This window comes from Pleurodeles waltl, chromosome 5 (genome assembly GCF_031143425.1).
Source record: "Pleurodeles waltl isolate 20211129_DDA chromosome 5, aPleWal1.hap1.20221129, whole genome shotgun sequence".
Lineage (NCBI taxonomy): Eukaryota > Metazoa > Chordata > Amphibia > Caudata > Salamandridae > Pleurodeles > Pleurodeles waltl.
Window position 1 is genome coordinate 807132815 of NC_090444.1, and position 25067 is coordinate 807157881.

Sequence of the window (25067 nt, forward strand, 5' to 3'; positions counted from 1 at the left end):
TTATGTGACTCGAACTGTGGCATTTGTGGGGTGGTCCTGGACAGTGTTATAAGTTGTCTGTGAGTATTGCTTGATCCAGGCTATGCTGTACTTTTCATTCAGATCCTATACACAAGGGTGTGTGGAGTCGTCCAATACAGCTGTCAACGTCTGTCTCACCCCCCCCAAGCAAGGAGGTCATCTGTCACCTTATCATTGTGCCTGGTTTGTCACGTGCCCTTCCTCTGCTCCTGCCCATTCTATCAGGTCATCTATCCAAGCTCAAATCATCAGTGGCCAAGCGCTCTGTCACGAGTTGCTATACATCGTTTGGCCTCTATGAGTCCCAGTATTATGAACTTCCTGCTCAACTTTTTCTTGGGCTTCTCCAGGAGTGAGTCCAGCGGTCACTGCTTAATCACACAGGGAGCCACCCACTGTGTCACTGATTTGATATGGGCCAGTATCTCCACCCAATAGATTGTAATAATGGGGCACTTCCACACTATATGCGAAAAAAAGTGGCGTCCACCGCACCACAGCAAGTGAACATGGGAGCCCTCTCGGGATAAATAGCATGAAGTGTTTTCAGCAAGAGGTAGCCCATGTGAACATAATTGTATTGCATCAATTTAAAGTGAGCATTTACAGATATCCCCTTCATCGTGTTGTGCACTTCCATCATCCTTAAGGTGTAATTGGCTCTTCACGTACCCACTGCTGTGCCTCTTCCACACAGAGTGGCGCAACTCGCTGGTCCACACGGAGCACTCGGTACAGGTGAATTATGTGCTTAAATGCTTAAAATTGTAACTAGCGTCTGTGTGAGTTCTGGGGCCTCAGGGAAGGATGGCCAGCGATGTCTGGCAATAGGAGCTATTTTTGCATACTGTAAAAACTCCCCCCATCCAAATCCAAATGTGCCAAATGCATTTTGCATGGCAATAAAACGGTCTCCTTAATTTAAGACAGAGACCATAATGCAGTCACCTTCCCGCCATCTGTCAGTCGACATCGTATGAGCGATTTGGGCAAAAAGACGCACAATCCAAATGTCTAGCTCCGGAGCATGTGGAGTCCTCTGTATCACTCTCTGCACAACCCTGTCCTAGAGCTGGCACGTCATCCGGATCACACGGGGTAATGTTTCTGGGACATTACTGCCCCTCAGTAGGAATTCATCCAACAGGCATCTATTGTGTTAGCCAGCTTAGAGAGATATCTCCAGTTGTCTTCTCTGTCAAGCCAGTGGATTGCATGTTGGAGGTCGGCAGCTAGATAGTACAGTTCCAAGTCTGCAACCTCCAAGCCTCTCCTGCCCCATTCTATTTTAATGGTAGCTAGCTCTTCCCTACAGTGCTTCCCAGCCCACAAGCATTGCACCAGAGGTTTGGCCAAGTCTTGAAAAACCTGATGAGGGATTTCATACATGACGCCATGCAGGGCATTCAAACACCTAGGTAATACAACTCATTTTTTAAGGACTTTCTTACCCATTAAGTGTTAGAAATGGGGTCTTTGGTTGGCAGTCAGGTTACCCCCTGTCCAAGCAAGGACCCTCACTCTAGTCAGGGTAAAAGAGAATCATCCCCGGCTAACCCCTGCTTACCCCCTTGGTAGCTTGGCACGAGCAGTAGTCTTAAGTTCAGAGTGATAGGTGTAAAGTATTTGTACCAACACACACAGTAACAATGAAAACACTACAAAATGACACAAAGAGGTTTAGAAAAATAGAGAAGATCTATCTAAACAAAACAAGACCAAAACGACAAAGATCCACAATACACAAGTCAAGTTATCACAAAAAATGTAAAAATAGTCTTCTTGTAATTTTAAACACATACTAACACTGTTAGCGTGAAAATTTACCTTGGGCGCGTCAAAAATAACACCGCACGGGCGAGTGTGCATCAAAAAAGGGCTTGAGATGTGTCGATTTCACTCACGAGCGAGACCTTGCATTGCTTCTCCTCTAGTCGGGTCGGCGTGCGTTGTTTCTTCTCTCCGCAGGACTCTCGGGTCTGGGCAGGCTTTGCGTTGTTTTTGCATGCCCAGCGGTGTTTGTGTCGGAAATCCAGCCGCACGATGATCCGAAAACCATGCAGTGCAGGTTGCGATCTCACCAGCCTCCGTCAGCGATGGTGTGTGTCGTTTCTCCAGCCCTGGGCGTCGTTCTTCGGGTCGCGTTGCAGGCGAGCGTCGATTTTCAGCCACGAAGCAGGCAGCGTTTCGATTTTTCAGCCGCAGACCGGAGTTGCGTCAATCTTGTCCCAGTACGGCATTCTGTGCGTGGATTTCTTACTCTTGGGCTGCCAGATTCTCCTTTCGGGGTCCCAGGAACTGGATGGGCACCACTTGGCAGAGTAGAAGTCTCTCCAGAGACTCCAGGTGCTGGCAGAGAGAAGTCTTTGCTGTGTCTGAGACTTCAAATAACAGGAGGCAAGCTCTAAATCAAGCCCTTGGAGATCTTCACAAGAAGGAAGGCACACAAAGTCCAGTCTTTGCCCTCTTACTCTGGCAGAAGCAGCAACTGCAGGATAGCTCCACAAAGCACAGTCACAGGCAGGGCAGCTCTTCTTCCTCAGCTCTTTAGCTTTTCTCCAGGCAGAGGTTCCTCTTGCTTTCCAGAAATGTTCTAAAGTCTGTGTTTTTGGGTGCCCTTCTTATACCCAATTTCTCCTTTGAAGTAGGCCTACTTCAAAGCAAAGTCTCTCTTGAATGTGAATGTGAAATCCTGCCTTGCTCAGGCCGGCCCCAGCAGACACTCACCAGGGGGTCAGAGACTGCATTGTGTGAGGGCAGGCACAGCCCTTTCAGGTGTGAGTGACCACTCCTTCCCTCCCTCCTATGGCTTATCAGGAAATGCAGACTACACTCCAGCTCCCTTTGTGTCTCTGTCTAATGTGAGGTGCAACCAGCCCAGCTGTCAAACTGACTCAGACAGGGAATCCACAAACAGGCAGAGTCACAGAAATGGTATAAGCAAGAAAATGTTCACTTTCTAAAAGTGGCATTTTCAAACACACAATCTCAAAATCAACTTTACTAAAAGATGTATTTTTAAATTGCGAGCTCAGAGACCCCAAACTCCACATGTCCATCCGCTCCCAAAGGGAATCCACACTCAGATTTAAAGGTAGCCCCCATGTTAACCTATGAGAGGGACAGGCCTTGCAACAGTGAAAAACAAATTTAGCAATATTTCACTGTCAGGACATATAAAACACATTACTATATATCCTACCTTAACCATACACTGCACCCTGCCCATGAGGCTACCTAAGGACTACCCTTAGGGGTGCCTTACATGTAAGAAAAGGGAAGGTTTAGGCCTGGCAAGTGGGCATACTTGCCAAGCTGAATTTACAGGTAAAAACTGCACACACAGACACTGCAGTGGCAGGTCTGAGACATGATTACAGAGCTACGTATGTGGGTGGCACAACCAGTACTGCAGGCCCACTAGTAGCATTTAATTTACAGGGCCTGGGCACCTCTAGTGCACTGTACTAGGGGATAACTACAATTATAATAACTATAACTATAATTACATGCACATTTTGTAAAGGAGCACTTGCACTTCAGCACTGGTTAGCAGTGGTAAAGTGCCCAGAGTAACAAAAACAGCACAATCAGAGTCCAGCACACATAAACAACCTGGGAAATAGGGGCAAAAAGTTAAGGGAGACCACGCCAAGGATGAAAAGTCTAGCATTAAGGATAGGTTCAGTGTGTTCCAAAACTGTATGGATGGGTGCACATGACTGATCAAACCACCTAAATTGAATTTGTAGGTTGACTGCACCTTGTGCCTAATGTAAGTACCTAAGTACTGTACTTTTTCTGTTTTCCAAAGAATACTTGCCACCAGTAGCTGATTTCAGCAACCCAATCGTGAACAAGGTTGACTTACCATTATTGACCTGAACACCTGAAAACTCTCCAAATTCTTGCATTATGTTCAGCAAAATAGGAGCAGACAGGTCGGGCTGAAGACGATAAGTCTTAGAATCATCTGCGTAGAGCGAGACTACATGCTTTGTGGGCCCCACACATGTGTCCTACCCCGCATAATGCATACTGCAGATAGCAGGCCAGGGTTCCAAAGTCATGTCAAATAGTAGGGGTGACAGTGGGCGCCCCTGCTGTGTGCCACGTTGTAGAAAAATATTCTGAATACACATATTGTTCAGTTCTGACCTTCAGTATAGGGCATTGATATAACAGTTTCACCCACTTTATGTAGGTATGACCCAGCCCTACTGCTTCCAACATCTGCCAGACTTAGTCCCAACATACTGAATCAAACGCCTATTCCATATCTAGAAAGGCTATCAAGACGGGATCATCTACCATTTCAGGGTCATGCAGCACATGCATCAGCAGGCAGATATTATGCAGGGTGTTCCGACTGTGAATAAAGCCCAACTGATCCTCATGGATCAAGCACCGGAGATACGGGAGTAGTCTGGCTGCCAAAATATGGCTGAGCATCTTCTGATCAACATTGACCATTGATAGCAGGAGATAAGAGCTACCATCATAAAGTTCTTTCCAGGTTTCAGGATCAGGACTATGAGAGCCTCTCTCATGGTATCAGGAAGTATACCTTTCACTGGATCCTCCTCGTATAGTGGCAAGAGTTTGGATGGCTGAGAAACCCTTATAACTCTGTACTGTAATCCATCTCCTCCAGGTAATTTGGCATTTTTCATTGAAACTTACACTACTTATAGTTCCTGCTTAATCAGTGGGGCTCCCAGTACCTCAGACTCCACTTGTGTAATTTTTGGCAGGGATAGTCCTACCAAGTAGCCAGGGAGTGCATCCAAGGCCGTATCAAATGACACTGTATAAATCTCCTTCACGTGATCAGCAAAGACTGCATTAATTGCCTGCTGAGTGGTGGCTATATGTCCCTCACAGGTCTTCAGTGCCAATACGGGTTGGATTAAGGTCTCAGACCATATTAAGGGCACGGGTAGGTGACCCGCCTTATCCCCCTCCAAGTACAATCTGCGACAGCTGGTAGTCCGAACATGTTTATCCAACTGGTACCACATCTCACACACCAGATGTTTCTGTCTTTCCCAATCAATCATATTTCCCTGAGTTCCAACCAGCACCCTCTCCAACTGTGCCAACGGCACCTCTAGCTGAGTCAGTTCCCTCTCTAGTGTTTGACGGATGCCCACCGATGTCGCTATGCACACACCTCTAAGGATCACCTTCATTGCCTCTCAATCAATGCCCCAACCCCGTCCATATCTGTGAGAGGGCCGTTGTTGTAATTGGTTTATCATTGGGCCACTGAGATCTATCCATTACACTGTTTAGCACACAGTTAAAGTCTCTCACCATAATTACTTCAGTCATTTGGTGTACCCAGGCTGCTGCCAGCACCCTGTCAAAAAATGTACCATCATCAACATTAGGCGCTTATATATTAATTAGGCAGAGTTTGAGACCTCAATAACTCCGGTGAGTATGATATATCGCCCCTCAGTGTCCACTTCTGCCTGTGATTTTTTTGATTTTATCCCCAGCACCGCCCATATGCGTCCCTCGTCCATAGCCTGAGTAGGATGTGGCATAGATCTGCCCCCGCCACTTCCTCCTCAAGGATTTAATGCAATCCCCCAGACATGTCTCTTAAAGAAACGCTATATCCACCCCATAGCTCCCCACCCCCAAGGTCCTGAATGCCACCCCAAACGCCCAGCCAAAGTAAGCCCAACTAAGCTGTAATAGAGTCAACTGTGTTTGTAGATACCGTCCTAGTCACCAGTGCCCCAACAAACTGCAAGAACATCAGGGGTCACAGCAGTCCATGGGAGGCCATACTTTCGGCGTCAACGTTCCTGTCTAATGCCCATCAGGGCATATTTAAACCCTGTACTGAATTTGCATCATTTTTTAACGCAAATTCGGCACAAACCTAACTCCATATTTATATTTTGACATTAGACACGTCTAACATCAAAATATAGGAGTTTGCACCATTTTTTTGATGCATGCACTTACCTTGCGTCAATGAGATGCAAGGTAGGCGTTCCCATCCAAAAAATTGTGCTATCCCCATAGCCCCATATTTATCCTCTTGTGCTAAAATGATGCATGGGTGGGAGGAGGGGCTAAATAATGGTGCAAAGCCTGCTTTGCACCGTTATTTAAAGCCTGGGTCAGACCAGGTGTTAGGGGACCTGTGGACCCATTTCTATGGTTAAAGACCATGGAATGGGTACACATGTGCCCTCTCCAAGCTCCAGGAACACCCCTTAGCGCAGTGTTGCGGCAAAAAGCATAACAGGCGCCATATTGTCTAGCTATTCCGCTTGCTCCAGAGCGAATTCGAATACGTGAACTCTGCCCTTATGTTGTATTCTGAGCTTTGCTAGATACATGAGGCTATACTTAATGTTGTGGTGTCTGAGTTGTTTTTTTAAGTGGCAGAAAGTTCTTGTGAAGAACTTGAACTTTACAGGTGCAATCCAGAAAAATTAGGATTTCTTTGTCGTTGAAACTCTGGGGGCTGTGAGTGCGTACATACTGAAGAATCATGCCTTGATTTCTATATTAGAACAAGCATGGAATGAGGGCCCTGGGGTGTGCAGCAGGTTGAGGGACCACTGTCAAAGCACAGTGTGCATGCTTAATCGTGAAGACATTATAGACACTTTGGTTTAAGTGTATTCCTATCCAGTCCTCTAGAAATAGTTCCGTAAAGGGGTCCTTTGCCTGCTCCAGAAAGCCAATAAGGCATATATTGTTCCACCATAGTTGGCCCTCTGCATCCTTCAAACAGTATTCCATTTGTGAGACACTGTACTTGAGTCCCTCCACAGTGGCCTGGAGTGACTTGACTTCATGCTTGAGAGTAGTGATATCATTTTCAGTGCACAACACTCACTCAGCCCCCTTATGCAAGTCGAACCACAAGTAATTAACAGCAACAGTTATAGTGTCTATCTTAGATTGCAGAGCCTCTCTAGTGGCTTGAATGGCTGCCAGAATCTCACGGTGGCCAGTAACTTCATCCCGGTCCCAAGGTCGGACTGCTCCTCCTGCATTGTGCCCTGTGGTCAGGGACCTGGGACCGTGTACTGGTCATTCTTGTTCAACTGTGCCACCTTAGGATGTTTGTCCTTCCCCATGTTATCTGGAGCATGTCAACGAGCAGCACAGTGAGGAATGGCACTGGAGTGCCCGCGGCGGCTCAGTGTCCAGCAAGGGTGGGCTGGGGGGTCCGCAATCATCAGGTTCACATCTATTTTTTCAACTATAAATAAACATTTAATAGCTAATGCCCGTGTACCATGACTGGCAGACAATTAAAAAAAAATTGACTCAGCATCAAAATGCCCACATGCCAAATATTAAAATATTTTACATTAGAAACTAAAGCGCAGAGGAAAATGTTGACCAAAGGCAGTATCCACTGAAACGTTCAAAAATGGCTCTCATGCAAATTTATAACAAGCCACCCCAACAAGGTTTTACAGATGAGACATTTGTCCCTGAATCATAGCACCTAACTCTCAAGTATTACAATTGATCAATGGCAAGAAAAGGGTTACATAGAGATGTGGAGAAGGTAATGGCAAGGGTACAACAGTACCCGTAATACTGTGCATTGACAAATTGCATATTTTATATTTATTTATAACTTACAAAGTATAATTGTTAATCAACTATCAAAGTGGTGTTTAAACTCAAGGGTACAAAGATCAGCAACCTGGAAACCTGACCACATTGGCTATGGGATGCCTGCTCCATGTTCATTTTCATAGAATACCTCCATAAAACCCTATTAGAGTTGGGTACCCTAGCTCCTTTCTATTACCACATTCAGGTGAATAACTCCAATCACTCCACATGGAGCCCCCTTGGCTCTCCCGCTGTTCCTAGCACTTTTTGCTAATCATCAATTGACTTCATCTGAATACTTGGTGAATCAATCCCACTACCCACCAACAGAACAGGAAATATTTTAGATGATGTTATATTATTCTTTAAAAAAAATATTCTCTTTATTTGAACTATCAGGCATGCAAGATGTGCCTGTGCATTCATCTAACCTTATGTCCAGAGTCAGTAGGAGCTGCAGAGAAGTTATAGAATTACAGTCTGTCTGATTTGCCATGTGAAAGAGAAAGGCACATAATAGAAGAGAACACAGTTTAGGTTTCCCATCCCTTTCATTAAAAATATTACAGATAAAAAAATAAAAATATTCATTTTCCCCACGCTTCATGCAAGCCAACCTTATGACTCGTAAATATATGATTTAGCATGACATTACGTGTGGGCCTCCATTTACATGACTTTAACACTAAGGAATAAGGTATCAAATATAGTTTTAGATGCTAAAAAAACAAAAGGGCACAGTTAAGGAAAGTGGCGCTGAACTCAGTGCAGCACCACTTTCCTTGCACCCCTTAGTGCCCCCCCTCCCGCCACCATGTGTGCACCGTATTTACAATACAAGGGGGCAATAGAGTCTTTTTTTAGGACTCTATTGATGTACTCTGCAGGAGTAACGCCAACATTTTGGCGCTACTCCTGCAGGGTACATACGGTCCCACTATAAATAATGGTATGCCCCCTTTTAACATCTGCTCTGAGCAGGCGTTAAAAGTGCCGAACAAAAAGGTGTAAGAAAATCTTTTAGATTTCCTTGCGCCATTTTTTCGATCCCCCTTACGGGAGAACGCATCCTTTGCATGCATAATGTGGCACAAGGGTTTACAAAGTGGCACAATGCATGCCAGTCTACACAATCCACCATATTACAAGTGCATTATATACTATGCCACTTGTTATCTTACAATCACCAAATTTAGAAGGGTGCACTGAAAAGAGACGTGGGGCCATGTCACATAAAGTGAGCACTGGTGGGGGTCCAGTTAGGCAATGGTAAATAATTGCTTGTCAAAGGATTTTCAGGACACATGCAGCTTTCGGCTGGAAATATAGCAGCATGTGTTAACATTTGAAAAATAAACAACTAGGCATAACACAATTGCATACTCAAAGGAACATAACATCAAAATTAAAACATAACATGGGACATCTCATAAAAACAGTCAAAACAGAATACTGCAGAGACACTGCAGTACAAAACAACATATAATGCAGCACAAATACACCACAACACAAAACACTCAACAGAATAGATCACCAGCACAACAAAGTACAACATAGTAAATGTGTACAAAACGTCTTGCCAGACACTACCACATCCAAAATGCCATTTTCATTATACAGAGATAAATCCTGTTTAAAGCAAGAACTACCTTAATAGCTCCACTTAAACATATTTTGTAAACCGGCCCATGGTGAAAAATGATCAGCAAAAGAAACAAATGTGGAGAAAGAATTTGAAGAGCATAAAATCATTCTTGCATAGTGTATGGATGAAAGGATAATTATTGTGATCTTTGAGAACATTATATAAGGAATGAGATATAACTGTTAAAAATAAGTATACAACCCACATGTATTTTCAATTGAGAACATTTTCTATAAATCTGAAGAGGGCAAAGTAGTCATCTGGAACCTTTACTTATGTAAGAGGGGTAAATATATATGCTTCCTTAGGTAAAATAACCCTCACTGTGATTGGAGCATTTTGTCAATGTAGTACAGAGACACTTATTACAATTTCTACTAACTCCCCACTCTTCAACCCACTGGTATTCTGCCTTGAAAAAAACTGCGCTTGAAAGCGGCCTTGGTGGCTTTTGTACTCACTGCAGCTCGTCCTGGGCCACAGCCTTCTGAACATCCAGCTTTCTCTTGCGCAGTTCAGCCATCATCCGGTCAACCTCTCGCTGCAGTTCTGGGAAGCTTTTTTCCTGAGTCTTGTCCTGGGCCCCAAGAGTTTCGTTCAACATCACAGCTTTCTTCTTTATGGCTGCCACAAAAGAGGAGGCGAAAAGTTTTATTCTGAAGGAGCTTTGGACATGATCGCATATAAATAAGAAACTGAGGTTTTCAGTGCAGACACATCAACGCCTTTATTTACTTACTGTTGCGCAGGTGCTTGATTGACACAATGCAGAATAGCGATGCGCCCACTCCACCGGCTTCTCAAATTTGGGGGCATATTTATACCCTGTTTGCACCGAATTTGAGTCATTTTTTTACACAAATTTGGCAGAAACTCAACTCCATATTTGTATTTTGACGTATAGTTCTAACATCAAACTATAAGAGATTGCACCATTTTTTGGATGCCTGCACCTATCTTGCGTCAATGAGATGCAAGGTAGGCATTTCCATCCTAAAAATGGTGCTATCCCTCTAGACCCATAATTATCCCGCGTGCAAAAATAATGCACGGATGGGAGGAGAGGTTAAATAATGGTGCTGAGCTTGCTTAGCACCATTATTTAACACCCGTGTCAGACCAGGGGTTAGGGGACCTGTGGACCGATTTCCATGGTCAGACAAGTGCCCACCCCAAGCCCCAGGAACACCCCCACCCACACTAGAGGGACACCAGAGGATGGGAGACCCCATCCTAAGTAAGTAGGGTATGTTTTTGTTTTTTTAAAGTGCCATCAGGGGCCCTAATTTGGGGCCCCCTGCTTGGCAGGGGTGCAATGGCCATGCCCACGGGACACTTTTCTCCTGTGCTGGCCATTGGGGTGGTAGTCATTACTGCTGTCTTTACTAAGACAGGAGTCATGTTTTTGGTTGTTGTGCACCAGGAAATGGCACTAGTCTGGTTAGAGGCATTTTTTTGCCTCTAACCAGGCTAAAGTCATTTTTTGGGGCACAACCTTATCCTTCCCTACCCCCACCTGGCTAGCATTATTTTAGTTGACGCTTGGCCCAAGCTGAGCGCTGCCTAGCGCCATTCCAATAATTTAGTGCCTGGCTGGCGCTCAGGAATGGTGCAAGCCGGAATTATACTTTTTGGTGCAAAACTGCGGGAACGCAGTTTTGCCCCAAAAAGTATGAATTCATCCTAAGATGCAGTGATGTGCACTGCACTGCATCAAGCGTGGACCCGTGCAAACCTTTAATTAATAAGGGAACAGATGTGAAAGTGCATTTCCAGCTGTGAGGGTTATAGGGCTTTCAATTCGATCTGTATAAAATAAGGAAATGTCATAATTACTATAGGGTCTCTCATCGCTTTTAATTTTCATATACATTACTGAAGCCAGAAGGAATTTCCATTTCCCGAGGCACGTGGAAGGCAACTGGCGGGAGATGCAAAGTATAAAAAAACACACTAAGCAAGCTAAAAAGCGATTCTTACAAGTTAATGGCAGTAACTGGGATTTTATGTTTCGTCATGCGGACAGAAGAATACAAAAAGGAACAATGCATGAAATCACAATGGCATTGTGTGTCACTCGTTATATGGTGCTGCTGTTACCACTTTCAGACTTTTGCAGTTCTCGTAGAATAGCAATGGTGGTCTTGATATATTTTGGTTGCAGGCAGGGAAATGGAGCGAGGATTTACAGAGTGCCTCCCACTGGTACTTGACACTGGTTGGCATTTAGGGGTTCAGACTCCATTTATCGTGGATTGCTTACTTCTGCAATTGAAAATTCCTAAACACTATGGGGCATATTTATACCCTGTTCCGCCATTATAGCGTAATTTTTTTATGCTAAAACAGCGCAAACTTAACTCCACACATATTTTGACGCTAGGCACATCTAGCGTCAAAATATTGTAGTTAGCACCATTTTTTGGCTGCGTGAACACACCTTGCGTAAATGAGATGCAAGGTAGGCGTTCCCTTAAAAAAATGACTCTCAGCCTGTAGCGCCCTATTTATCCCCCCATGCAAAAATGGCACACAGGTGGGAGGCTGACCTAATAATGGAGCTAAGCCTGCTTAGTGCTATTATTTAATGCCTGGGTCAGACCAGGCGTTAAGGTACTTGTGAACACCATGGAATGGGCCCATGGATGCCCACCACAAGCTCCAGCAACACCCCCACCCACACCAGAGCAATTCAGACCCCATCCTGGGTAAGTATGTGTAAGTATAGGCAAGAGTATATATATATATATATATATATATATATATATATATATATATATATATATATATATATATATATTTTTTTTTTTTTGCTGTGCCATTGGGGGCCCCTAACATGCCCCCCCTGCATGGCACTGGGTCAAATGGCCATGCCAAGGGGACACTGGTCGCCTGGGCATGGCCATTGGGGTGGTGAGTGTGACTCCTGTCTTTATTAAGACAGGACTCATTGTGGGGTGCTAATGTGTCAAGACATGACGATATGCTGGTTAATGCCATATATATTGGTGTTAACCACCCTGGAGTAATTTCTGGCACCCTAACAACACCCTCCTCCCCCCCGGCTAGCATTTTTTCTTTTGATGCTAGCCGATCCTTAGTGCTGGCTTGCGCCACTCCATAAATATGGCCCCTAGCTTGCGCTCAGGAATGGCGCAAGCCAGCGGTAATCTTTTTGATGCACAAATTGCGTTTACGCAATTTTGAGTCAAAAGGTATAAATATGGGCCTGCATTAAGGTTGTTACATTCAGTGGACCAATGTGTTTTTATTAGGCAATCTTTTTAAAATATTTTGAATTTAACATGATCATGCTCAGCCAGAACCCTTTAGTCAAGCTTGCTTCCCGTTTCCCCTCAATTAGAGAATGTCCAAGATCTCTAACCGCAGTCATATCAAATATCTACTTTGCATGTGCCCTACTGGTAGCCCTTTCTAAGTTTATCCTGGCTGCTCGAAGACTACTTCTTTATTTATTTTTAACTTAATATCGCCCTTTCCTCTTCCATTGTGTCACACTTTTCCATTGACCAGGATTGCACATGGAATTAGCACACACAATTCCGATCCACAAATAAGTTTACAGTACAGAACCATCCTTCTTGGAATCAATAGCTCCATGGAATATGTACAGGTCTGCACTTATAGGGCCAGATTTAAGAAAAGTGGAGCTGCACAAAGTGCAGTGTCACTTTTCTTGTGCCCCTTAGCACCCCTAACGCTACCATGTATCTAAGATACAGCGCACCATGGCGATAGTTAGGGAACTACCATTAACATTTTTGACCCTAGTTCAGAGCTTTGCAGGATTAGTGTAAAAAATGTTGACGTTAAACCTGCAAAGACCATTGAGGCCCATTGTTAACAATGGTGTGCATCCTTTTAATGTCTGCTCTGAGCAGGCGTTAAAAGTGGCAAAAGAAATGATGCAAAGAAATCTCTTAGATTTCTTTGCACCATTTTTTGGTCCCGCTAACAGGAGAATGCCCCCTTTGCATACATTATGTCTGGTGCAGGCATAATACTCCGCAAAAGGTAACAAAGGTGCGCAATGCATGCATTGCGCCACTTTGTAAATCTGGTGCAGCGATTTTGACCTCGTTGGGGCACATTAGTGTAAAAAACTCTAATGTGGTGCAAGAAGGTGCTAGGGGCTCTTAAATATGCTCCATAGTTTTTCATCAACTTGCCTTGCCAACACAAGTCTGCCTTTTGGAACAGCGATTACCTTCTAGGTTCCTAATTGATACCACTTCATTGTTTTCCTTTCAATCTGCCTGCCTCCCGATCTGTGCCCATCCACCGAGACGTTGTGCCTAAAGTAACCTCTGAAAGGCAAGCAACGTGGTTTGGCCAATTTACTTAGAGCAATCACCTCCCCAGGAAAAGTGAAGCCACCCTCTCTCAGCTGCTTTTCGCCTGACATTATTTGAGCACACCAGAGATCATGTCTGCATTTTTTAACTTTAATTACACATTCATTCCTAAAGACCTGCCCTTGACTGCAGAATCCAGAATTATTACCATTGAAGGTATGTTTCAACACCATAGATGATGACACCTCCAACACCATATTCATCCATGTGTTTCCCCCCTTGCTGGCCGACTGTCCTGATTCATTCCTGTAGAGCTAACCTGAACTTTTCAGCATCCAGATTTTTCAGTTTAAGGTACTCTTTATGATACCTAGTGATGACACTCCCACTATAGTGCTCACTATATTTTTCCCTTTTAGCAAACTTAATTTGCACTATTCAGGTACCATTCCATAAGTTAGTCTTGCCAACAAGGCATTTATGGAAGAGCAAATACGTTCCAATTAGAAATGTTTGCATCTTTACCCATCACTCTTACTCCCTCCCGTTATCAGACTGGCAAAATAATTTAAACCTTCTTCCTCTTTTCTTCAAATTTAGACACACTAGCCCCTGTCCTGACCTGAGAAAAGCCACAAGAAAGGAAGGGTCGAAGTGCGTCGTCACATGATTTCAAAATAAAATGGGTCCGCAAAGGAAGTTGTTAATTAATCCCATATGGTCACTGGACTGCATACAATAACTAGGGCTGACGACAACTTATGACGACTCGTTCTGATAAACTTTGACTGGAGACACTTGCAGAGGGACTTTACACTCTGACCTTACTCAAAAGATTCCTCCAACTAGCTATCGTAAGAAGTGGACTGGTGCTCATTCTCGCTGCATTCAATGCTTCTTATGGTGCGTTGGTCTTACCAACTAAAAAGTTGCGAAACTGATTTTAAGTATTCACAATTCCACCTGATCTGATAACCCCCACTTGTGAAGGGCATTCCTACCAGCCTTCTCTTTGCGCACTAATTACATTTGTTATTGTTAACTATTGTGTGAGTTAGGACGCATGTGTACAATGAATTTGTTAACACATGTTCGTTATAGTTCACCAAAGATTAGTAGCGTGCTCCTCAATATAGTTCACCTAGAAAATACATGTTTAAAATCCATTCATGCATTCATTTGAGTTATTCGTGGAAGACAGTGAAGTTACCTGCATTGTGCTTACCTATAACATAACAATCTCGGCAGCGGAGGCATTATCAGTGTTTTCTTTCTGTTCCATGATCCAGCCCCACACTTTAAAAGGACCAACGCCTATCCATGCAAGGCTTCATGGCAAATATATCGCACCAAGGAAGACAGTAGTATCAATGTGTTCTGAGCAGTGAGCATTTGATCACGAACAGCATTCCGGAAAGGAGTAGAGTGGCCTAGTGTGGAAATCTGAAACCCGCTGTTTACTGGTAGCAACTAAGAAGGGAGGCGCGTGTACGTTCCACTGCCTGACGTGGGGTGTGGTGCAGCTGGTTCTGACACATTTGAGAAAGTGCCAACAAGAAGAGCTTTGGTAGAGGTAGAACTAGTGTAGAGGGAGGAGTGAGCCACTCTGCACAGACGACAAATGCTTTGATAGTGTTACAAGAGTCTGTTGCAAACATAATTACAATCGTCGTCTGGGAATTGGGCCAGGGGACAAGGAGTGAAGTGAGGATACAGGGCTAGGACATAACTGAATGACCTACATCAAAAGTGATCACTCACTTGCTGCAGGCTTTACACCGAAAGCTTTACAATGTCACTATTAGTATTAGCTGGCCTGTCTGTGCTCCATCCCCGGTGGTTCCATGCCACTTCATAGCAGAGCTTCCTTCAGCCTGGAAACTCCTATAATCTGAACCAAGCAATACACTTCTCGAAAGGCTACAATAAAAATAGGGCGTCAATATGCAGTCAAAAGTTCATCTTCGAACATGTCTTTAGGACGTTTTATAAATCTTCCAAACATTCCTCTTTCAAGAATCCCCTGATGGTTTATCTTCAATGTTATCATTAATCTCTGCTTGATCAGTTTTGCTTAGTTCCCCAGTTTCTGTCTTTCCCGATACCTAGAAACGGTCTAAGATGGCATGCGTGCTTTATAAAGAAATTGTCTCTCTCATTCACTCCTGGAGAAGCCAACAAAAACCTAATGTGAGACGATTTTGGTGAGGGGAAATCAGAATGTCTGCTGGATCATTCATCCATGTGGTGTTAACCCCCACCCACACCTAACGTTTTAGATATATTTGTTCCAACTTAGCTGACTGAGGGAAACAGCAGGGGTTGCTAACGATTTATTTGGACTAGTATTTAGCCACATTTGTATGTGAAGGAAAATGGTAACTAATAGTACTGCTCAACTGAGTTAAAACGAATATATCACCTTTAAAATCTGTAGCATCAGAGCAGATACTTTGAATTAAACTTTGTGAATACACTTTAATCATCTTATTTGGAAACAGGTAACTGGAATTACCAGCTGTACTGAAACTGCAGTGAAATGCTTGCTTGATTTTTTTTAAGTGGTATCATATTCAAAGCTAACTGGTGTCTCAGTTTAGCATGTGACACCTAAAACCTGCCCTACAATTTTTGTTTCACAGCAACTTTCAATATGAAATTTCATTTCTCCAATTATAAATATGAGCCTAAAATTCTCAGCATGCAAAATGCTGTTAGCTCAAAGTCAAGGGGCCAGATGTAGCAAACGTTTGCGACTCGCAAACGGGCCGATTCGCAATTTGCGACAGTGCAAAATCGGAAATGGGATGCAAAAAGCCCATTTCCGACTCGCAAAAAGCGATGGGACCCGTTTGCGAGTCGCATCCGTTGCAACCCCATTTTGCGACCCGCAAATTGCAAGTCGCAATTTGCGAGTCGCAAACCTTATGCAATTGCAACTCGCAAATTGCGACTAGTCGCAAAAAGCCCAGTTTGCATGTCCCATTTACCACTAACTCAGAGCAGGTGGTAACCATTACCAAAGTATAAAACGGGACCCAGAAGGCATCTGGGTTACTCAAGATGGCGGAGATATACCTGATAGCAGTGAGGAGGAGAGTCAACGCAGCCCAGCAGAGGAGGAGGAGGGGCCACAGACAGGAGAAGATATATAGAACCAGGCAGACTCTTTTTCAGCAAACTGAAGAGGAGATCTATGACAAATACCGCCTTAGCAGCGCAGCCATTCTAGAATTAATAGATTTACTGAAACCACAGCTAGAACACAAGACTCTGCGTGGCTGCGCCATCCCTACGCATGTGCAAGTGCTATGCGCACTGCACCTCTTGGCCTCAGGGAGCTATCAGGGGGTCATTGCCGTGGCAGGTGGGGTATCCCAAAGTGCAGTGTCAAGGTTCCTCAGGGCATTCCTAGATGCCTTAGTCACGCACATGTCTCACTTCATATACTTACCAAGGAATGAGGCAGAAATTAACAGCACCAAGCTGGACTTTTACCGCATTGCCCACTTTCCTCATGTCATAGGGTGTGTAGATGGGACACACATTCAAATATGCCCCCCTGCTAATCTGGAACACATTTTCCGCAACAGGAAGTGTACCCACTCACTCAACATACAGGTTGTTTGTGATGCCCATTATGTCATCACGGACATCGTAGCTAAGTTTCCTGGCAGTACCCATGACTCATACATTTTTAGGCATAGTGGGATACATCAATGCCTGGAACGTGGGGAATTTGGAGACGGTTACCTCCTAGGTAGAGCCACAGACACTTGCAGACATACACACAGGTCACTGTGCACGACAATCTGGACTTCCTAACCGTGTACTTTTGTGCCCAACAGGTGACAGTGCATATGCTCTCAGGCCTTGGATCATGACTCCGTTTTTAACACCCAGAACTGAATCAGAGAGGCAATACAACAGTGCGCATAAGAGGACCAGGAACCTGATCGAGACTGCTGAAGGTAAGATTCAGGCGCCCTCCAATACACCCCCATTACCGCTTTCAAAATTGTGGTCGCATGCGCCATCCTCCACAACATAGCCACCCGACGTGGGCTACCTCTCACCCCTGCAGACCCATATCCTGATGATGAAGAGCAAGAACAACCACATCGCCATCATGGGGATAGGAGTCTAGCTAATCAAGGCAGACTGAGACGGGACCACATTGCAACGCAATATTTTGGACGGTACGTGTCAACTCCCACCATACTCACCTATTAACCATTTGTTAAGTGGAACAAAAATAACTGTTTTATTAATGTCATGAAGAAACTATATACAAGTTGAAATTGTCCATGGGCAGGAAAATGCCAACCAGTCATGTGGCACATTAACGCCATGTGCCACATGAATCTGTCCTGGCTGTTATCTATGATCTCCTGCCCCTCCTGCCAGCCTGGCTGGTCCCTGCTGCGTCCATGGTGCTGTGCCTACCACTCCTCAGCACCCTACTGTGAGTGGCAGAGACACTGCTCACTGTTGAGCCCTCCTCCCAGGTGTATTTGTTAACTTCCTGGCTGTGATGTCATCATCATGTGCCAGGAAGTGTTTCCAGGGTGTTCTGGTATGCTTTCTGGAGTGTTCTGCTGCATCTGCAAGCAATTTTGAAGGTATTCGCAATTTGCGACACCCACTCGCTAATTGCGAGTTCCTTTTTTGCACACTCGAAAACAGCGACCTCGCAAACTGCGGACTCGCACACAGCGTTGCGAGTCCGGCTGCGAGTCGCAAAATCGGATCGCTTTTTTTTCTGGCATTCCAATTTGCGACTCGCATTTTGCGAGTCGCATCAACTCGCAAAATGCGAGTCGCAATTTTTATTTTTGCTACATCTGGCCCAAGAAACCGCAGAAAGTATAAAAATAATCTTTCATTCTTGTTTTCAGCAACTAACGCAAAGTGACATAAACAGACCTTGTAAGATTTATTAATTGTGCAGGACGTGAGGTGTACAAGTATTATATTAGGTTCACAGTTTTCTCTTTGCTGGACACCAGGAGACATATTTATACTCTGCTTGCGCCGGATTTGTGTATTTTTTTATACACAAATTCGGCACAAAACTAAGACCATATTTATACTTTGACGCCCGACCAGCGAACATCATAATTTCTCAGTGTGCGTCATTTTCTGGATGCGTGAAACCGCCTTGCATTATTGACATGCAAGGTAGGCATTACCGTCCAAAAAATGACTTAAACACCAGTGCGCCATATTTATCCAACTGGGCAAAAATGGCGCAAGGCTGGGAGGCAGAGCCGGAAAATGATGTAAATCCCGATTTGCGTAAAAAATTAATGCCTGGGTCAGGGCAGGCGTTAAGGGACCTGTGGGCTCTTTTCCATGGTGGGAGACCATGGAAGCAGTCCACAGGTGCCATTCCCTGAACTCAGGGACACCCCCTGCCACCCTAGCCCACCCCTGGAGGACACTCATGGATGGGGGGACCCATCCATGATGACTGAAGGTAAGTGCAGGTAAGTATAATTGTTTTTTTTTGTAGCATTGGGGGGTCTAACCTGGGCCCCTCTACATGCAACTATGCCCAATGGCCATGCCCAGGGGACAGAAGTCCCCTGGGCATGGCCATTGGGCAGGGGGCAGGGGGCATGACTCCTGTCTTTTCTAAGACAGGAGTCATTTCAATGGGGGTTGTGCGTCAAAAAATGATGCTCATCAGGTTAGAGCCAATATTTTTGACTCTAACCTGACTTGCACCATTCTTTGGTGCACAACCCCCAGTCTTCCCTTCCCCTCAGCTCCCCGGTTACCGTCATTTATTTTGACGCTAACTAGGCCGCAGCACCGGCTAACGTCATTCCATAAATAAGCTCCCGGCTGGTGCGTTGGAATGGAGTTAGCCGTCGGTAAACTGTTTGACACAAATCTACCGTAGCACTGATTTGCGTCAAAAAGTATAAATATGTGCCCAAGCCCCCATTGTAGCACTTGGCTGTCTGAGGGTAGCGAAGAAAAGCATTCCAAGGCCTTCTCGAAAGTGAGAGTGTGAGCTAGTAATATCCATCCACTGATATGCAATAGCAACACTCAATTAATAATTGTCCAGTCAATGCATTTCCTTTGAAAATGGAAAGGACATTTATTACACACACACTACTAAATACTAATTTACAAATATATACAATAGGCAGATGGAAATACATTTGGTGATATTATAAAATCACGTTTGACCTCTTATGGGCCATAACCTCTGAAATCACAGAAACCCCTCCACCTATACTAGATAGAATATCACAATAAAAGGGGGTGTCATGTTAGATAAAGTAGGCCTACTGGCCTTGTAAGGTGTCATCACATTATAATAAAAGGGAAGCCTTTTGCCTTTGTCAAGGGGGTCACCACATTATAAAATAAGGCAAACCTATTGGCTTTGTCAAGTGGTGACTACTTTATAATATGTGGCAAAACTATTTGCTGTGTCAAGGAGTCACCACATTACGATATAAGGCTAGCCTATTGACTTCGTCAAGGGGTCACCACCCTAAAATATAAGGCAAGTCTATTGGCCTTTTTTTATCACCATTTTGTAATACAAGGCAAACCTATTTTCTTTCTCAAAGGGTTACTGCCTAAAAACATATGGCAAGCCTGTTGCCTTTGCAATTGTTAGCAGTGGTTTAAGTTAATCGCAGATCCAAACAAGGCTATTTAAACAAGCATTTGCAGTGCAATAGGTCTCACATTTGCTTGACTTAGAGCTATTGGCTTTGTAAACTGTCAGCTGTACTTTTCTTACCACATACATTGCTCAACCCTGCCTCATAATGTTGTCTTTTCCTGACACATAATTTCAGTGGCCTTGCATATAACTAAAGCACTTCCATTTACCTTCTTCCGTACTGACATTACTCCCAGTGTCACTTAATGCCAATCGCGTGTTGTTTATAAAAATTAGTCCTCACTCTATTTGTAGAAATCTGAATGAGGAATACAGCTCCCAGAATGCAGTAGCTTATTCAAGGAAGTTCAGGACTGGAAACAGTGTGTCTGCGGTTGGCATGGAGTCATCCGATAATCTTACCGATGACGGATGTAAAATTATGTCTGTTTACTCTGGTTCCAACAGGAGAGAAATATTTGAAATGATCATTGCAATGACTTGCCTAACATTTCCGGAGTAAGGATCCTCATTTTCATGCGCACAGTGTCACGAGGAAATTCGGAATAATGAAAAATATATGCTAGTTTCTGCAGCTTTTCATTCCACCAGTAGATGGTGCCAGCGACTGTATGTTTTGATGTATCATTGGCACTTACAATTTCACAAGTGGTTGCTGCGCTCATTTAAGTGGAATGGAAATAAAAAAGACACACATTTATATATTGCTAAGCGAGAATAATGGATCCATAAAAAAAGAATGAAAGAGGATACCTTTGCCAGAGGAAATAAAGAGTTACTGTGTCTACGGTGGATGCTGCGGTATTCAAAAAGAGCTTGTGACATGTTGCCTGATCCACCTCTCAAGCAGGCAAAACTGAAACCAGACAGGAGGAGGGAGGTGGTGCCATCACACACGGTAACAGGAGGAAGTGTGACGTAGTGTGATGGCCAACAAAAATGTTTTCCCAGGGAAATTCCCTGTGCAGGAACTTAGCACGCAAAAGGAGGGACATTTAGCACAATGCACCAATAAAAGTGAAGCATTTAAGAGAAGTACACAAAGAATGACTGACAAGAGTGGGTGTAGTTAAAAGCCCATATTGAATACCACACATCTTACAGACAGCACTGCACCCTGCTAAAGCTCGACCTAAAAACGGACAAGAAATGTGTAAATATAGAGCCTGTGTATACATGGGTAGTGTACTAGGCCACACCCTTTCTAATTGTTGAGTACAAAGAAGATGTAGTGAAAGCCACACTCAACAAAACTATAGGAAGGCCTGGAGCACACCAAAATGTAAAGTCCATAGTGGTGGGTTTTGTAACCCAAATGTTGTCCTCATGAAGTGTGGGTTTCTCTTTTTATTCAAAGAACAGTGTGCATGATTCTGGTAACCATGAATATAGTAAATTCATATAGGTACAGAACCAGCAATATAATACCGCAGACAGATTCAGTTGAAGATTATTGAGTCATTGACAATTCTGTAATGTGCTGGTCATTCAGTCGAAATCTTCTTGATTAAACAATACAGTCAACACATGTATCAACTAAATGACTTTTTCAAGGCTCCAGGAGCCTCTGTAGAACTAGCTGCGGATCCCATGCACTTCACTTCAGTAAAGGGGCATAAATGATCATATCATGGGCCCTGATGGGGCTATTTTTCTCTGTTTTGGCTCATTTTGCTTCTTGGGGTGAGCCCTAGCCTCCTGGAGCACTTTTATTAGATGTCTTGTCCCCGATATGGGCGTTCCATTTGGAGAACTGTTTTTTTTGCCTCCTTATGCCAGCTTTCTCATTTGTCTTGCTCCTGATGCTCCTCTCCTCCTGTTGGGATACAGACATCCAGGTCTTCCCTCAAATTAATCTCACAGGGCATAAGGGAGCCAGTGCTTCTGGTCCTGAAGAGACCTATCTAGTCCTGACGGTCAGCTGAAGGCAAAGCCCTTAGCTTATCAGGGGCATCAAGTGGTTTTTCCTTCCAACTGTGTTGCTTCCCTCACCATCTAGGTCCAGGGGCTTTCTCTCCTTCAGGCTCTGAGGATATCACGTTTATGCCTGTGCCAGCCTGTGGGTAGGGGACACTGCTGTGTTTAAACTTAAAGCCGGTTCTGGTGAATTAGTCCCTTTCCCGTGGGTGTGGCTCCAGCCTGGCAAGTGAAACAAAGTCCTCGGCAGGCCAGGTGTCAGGTTTCTGTGTGTGCTGGAACCAGGTTCCTTTGAAGTGTAATTAGGGCAGGGCACAGCTTCTCCCCAGCCATCCTGGCCGAAAGACCCATTCCCACAACACCCAGGTCCTATGTCTCCCCATGTACATTTCCCAGGGGGAGAGTGATCACCAGCCCAGACATCCGGCCACACACAGTAAGGCACCAGAAATTTGAAGCAGGGAAATGCTAAATTTCTAGAAGTGGTATTTCCAAATTAAAATTAAAATCCAATTTTACCATTTAAGAGATTTTTAAATTACAATTAAAATGAGTGGAAGAAGTACTTCTCAAACTGATACCAATCCAAATTTAGCATTTAGTAAGTGTAAAACGTTTGTCCAATGATTCCCTTTCACAGAAGCCAGCCTTGCTATAGTGAAAATCATTTTTTGAGGAATATTCCACTGTAAGGACATGTTTAACATTAGTTTCTACATATCACACTTATGCACCTTGCCTTTATAGGCAATAAGGCCTACTGAGGGGTGACCTATTAAACTTAATTCTTTTAAGTTTTAAAAGAAAAAAATGTTAATAATTAATACAATAATCGAGTTATAGAAATACAATTAATAGTTTGAATAAAAAAGACAATAAAGTAAATTCCAAGAGAAAATGTTCTCTTAAGAAACACAACTTGCATATTAATATCATTAATTTTAAACATATAACTTATTTAACTGTAAAAAGGAATGGGTGTATGCCCCTCACGAAGCCCAGGTTATGCTCACTGTGAACATGAGGTGTGCTTTTGAGTGTCAGTGGCCGGCAAATGAGTACTCCTCAGTTAACATATTTACAGAGCCTATAAATCAACAGTAGCAAGTGCAACATACAAAAACAAGGGCATTTCTGCATGCCAGTATTTTTTTTATAGAAAATGATGTAGGACAGTGCTGTGTCACTTTGTTAACTTTTTCTCACAAGCATGATTCATGGATAGGGCTTTAAATACATGCTGGTTCATACTCGCTCACTCACCTCTGAATGCTCCTTTCATACCCACCCTTAAAACACATTTCACATATCTTCTAGATTCTCCACCTTTTCAGTTCCTTCTAAGGTTCTCCTTTTTTAACCACACACTCAACTTATCAAATCATTCCCTTTCATATACCCTCTCACACCCTCTCACACCCAATTAATTCCCTTTCATATACAGTCTCACACCCTCCTCTTCAATAGAAACACTCCCCTCAAACAATACACAGAGGGGCATATTTATACTCTGGGTGCACTGAATTTGCATCATCTTCTTTTATGCAAATTCAGCGCAGACTTGACTCTATATTTACATTTTGATGCTAGACCAGCCAAGCGTCAAAATATTGGAGTTAAAGTCATTTTTCGGATGTGTGAAACCACCTTGCGCCAATGATATGCAAGGTAGGCGTTCCCATCTAAAAAATGACTTAAGGCCCCTAGCGCCTTATTTATCCTCCCATGCAAAAAAAGGTGCACGGGTGGGAGGCGGGTCTAAATAATGGCGCTAACCCTGCTTAGCACCATTATTTAACGCCTGGGTCCGAGCAGGCATTAGGGGACCAATTTTCATGGTCAAACACAATGGAAAGGGCCCAAAGGTGCCCACCCCAGGCCCCAGGAACATCCCCACCCACACCGGAGGGACACCAGAAGATGGGGGACCCCAACCCAGGTAAGTAGGTTAAGTTAGGTAAATATTTAAAAAAAACAATTAAGTGCCATTGGGGGCCCTGAAATAGGCCCCCCTATATGGAACTGGGTGCAATGGCCATGCCCGCTCACACTGGTCCCCTGTGCTGTCCACTGGGTGGTCTTTTATAAGACAGGAGGCATGTGGTATGGATGGTTTTGCATCAGGAAATTACAATAGGCTGGTTAACAGCATTTTTTTGCCTCTAGCCAGCCTAGCATAATTTTTTGAGGCAAAACCCTCCTTTACCCGTACCACCACCCCCACCTGGCTAACGTCATTTTACCAGACGCTAACCTACCCTTAGCGCCAGCTTGCAGGATTCTCTAAATATGGTGCCCAGCTGGCGATCTGGAATGACACAAGACGGCACTGTACTTTTTGACACAAAACTGCGTTTGCGCAGTTTTGCATAAAAAAGTATCAATATATGCCACAGTCTCCTCTCAGTCAAATCCTCTGTTCCCTGACCAACCCTTCTCACTTGCTCTCCTTATAGTATCTTGCTTCCTTCTCTTTCACACCTTCACCTCCCTTACACTGCTTTCTTTCTTTTACGCTCCTCTCTTTCTCACAGGCACTCTCACTCACACAAACAGACACACACCAACTACATTCCTCATAAGCAGTGCAACTATTCAATGATCATTTTTCAAACTTACTCAGGTGACACCAAAACTGCAAGCCAGTATCAGCTTCGAGAATCTACTTATGAGCTCTTAAGAAAAAATCCTACACAGTATTGTAGACTTAGCTCAATACAATGATGATTATAAAACGAAACATTGATATTTAGAGAATCAAAATTAAAGTTTGGACCATTTACAACCTGCTGTACTTTGTGCTGATTCTTTGTTTTTTATGTATTGAAGAGAGGCTTGAACCTATTAGGTCACCTATTTGGAGCACCCAACCATATTCTAAGAAACTACACTGGAGCAAGGCACAGGCACC

General features: G+C 43.9%; 1 protein-coding gene across 7 annotated transcripts in view; it reads right to left on the reverse strand.

Moving 5' to 3' along the window:
- Window positions 1–25067, reverse strand: part of LAMA2 (laminin subunit alpha 2) — a 3379260-nt gene that overhangs the window by 709932 nt on the left and 2644261 nt on the right. For all 7 annotated transcript variants that reach the window (XM_069234829.1, XM_069234828.1, XM_069234823.1 and 4 more), the window contains one exon: window positions 9733–9895. In XM_069234829.1, the coding sequence (XP_069090930.1) occupies window positions 9733–9895 (163 nt within the window). The remainder of the gene's footprint in view (window positions 1–9732; window positions 9896–25067) is intronic.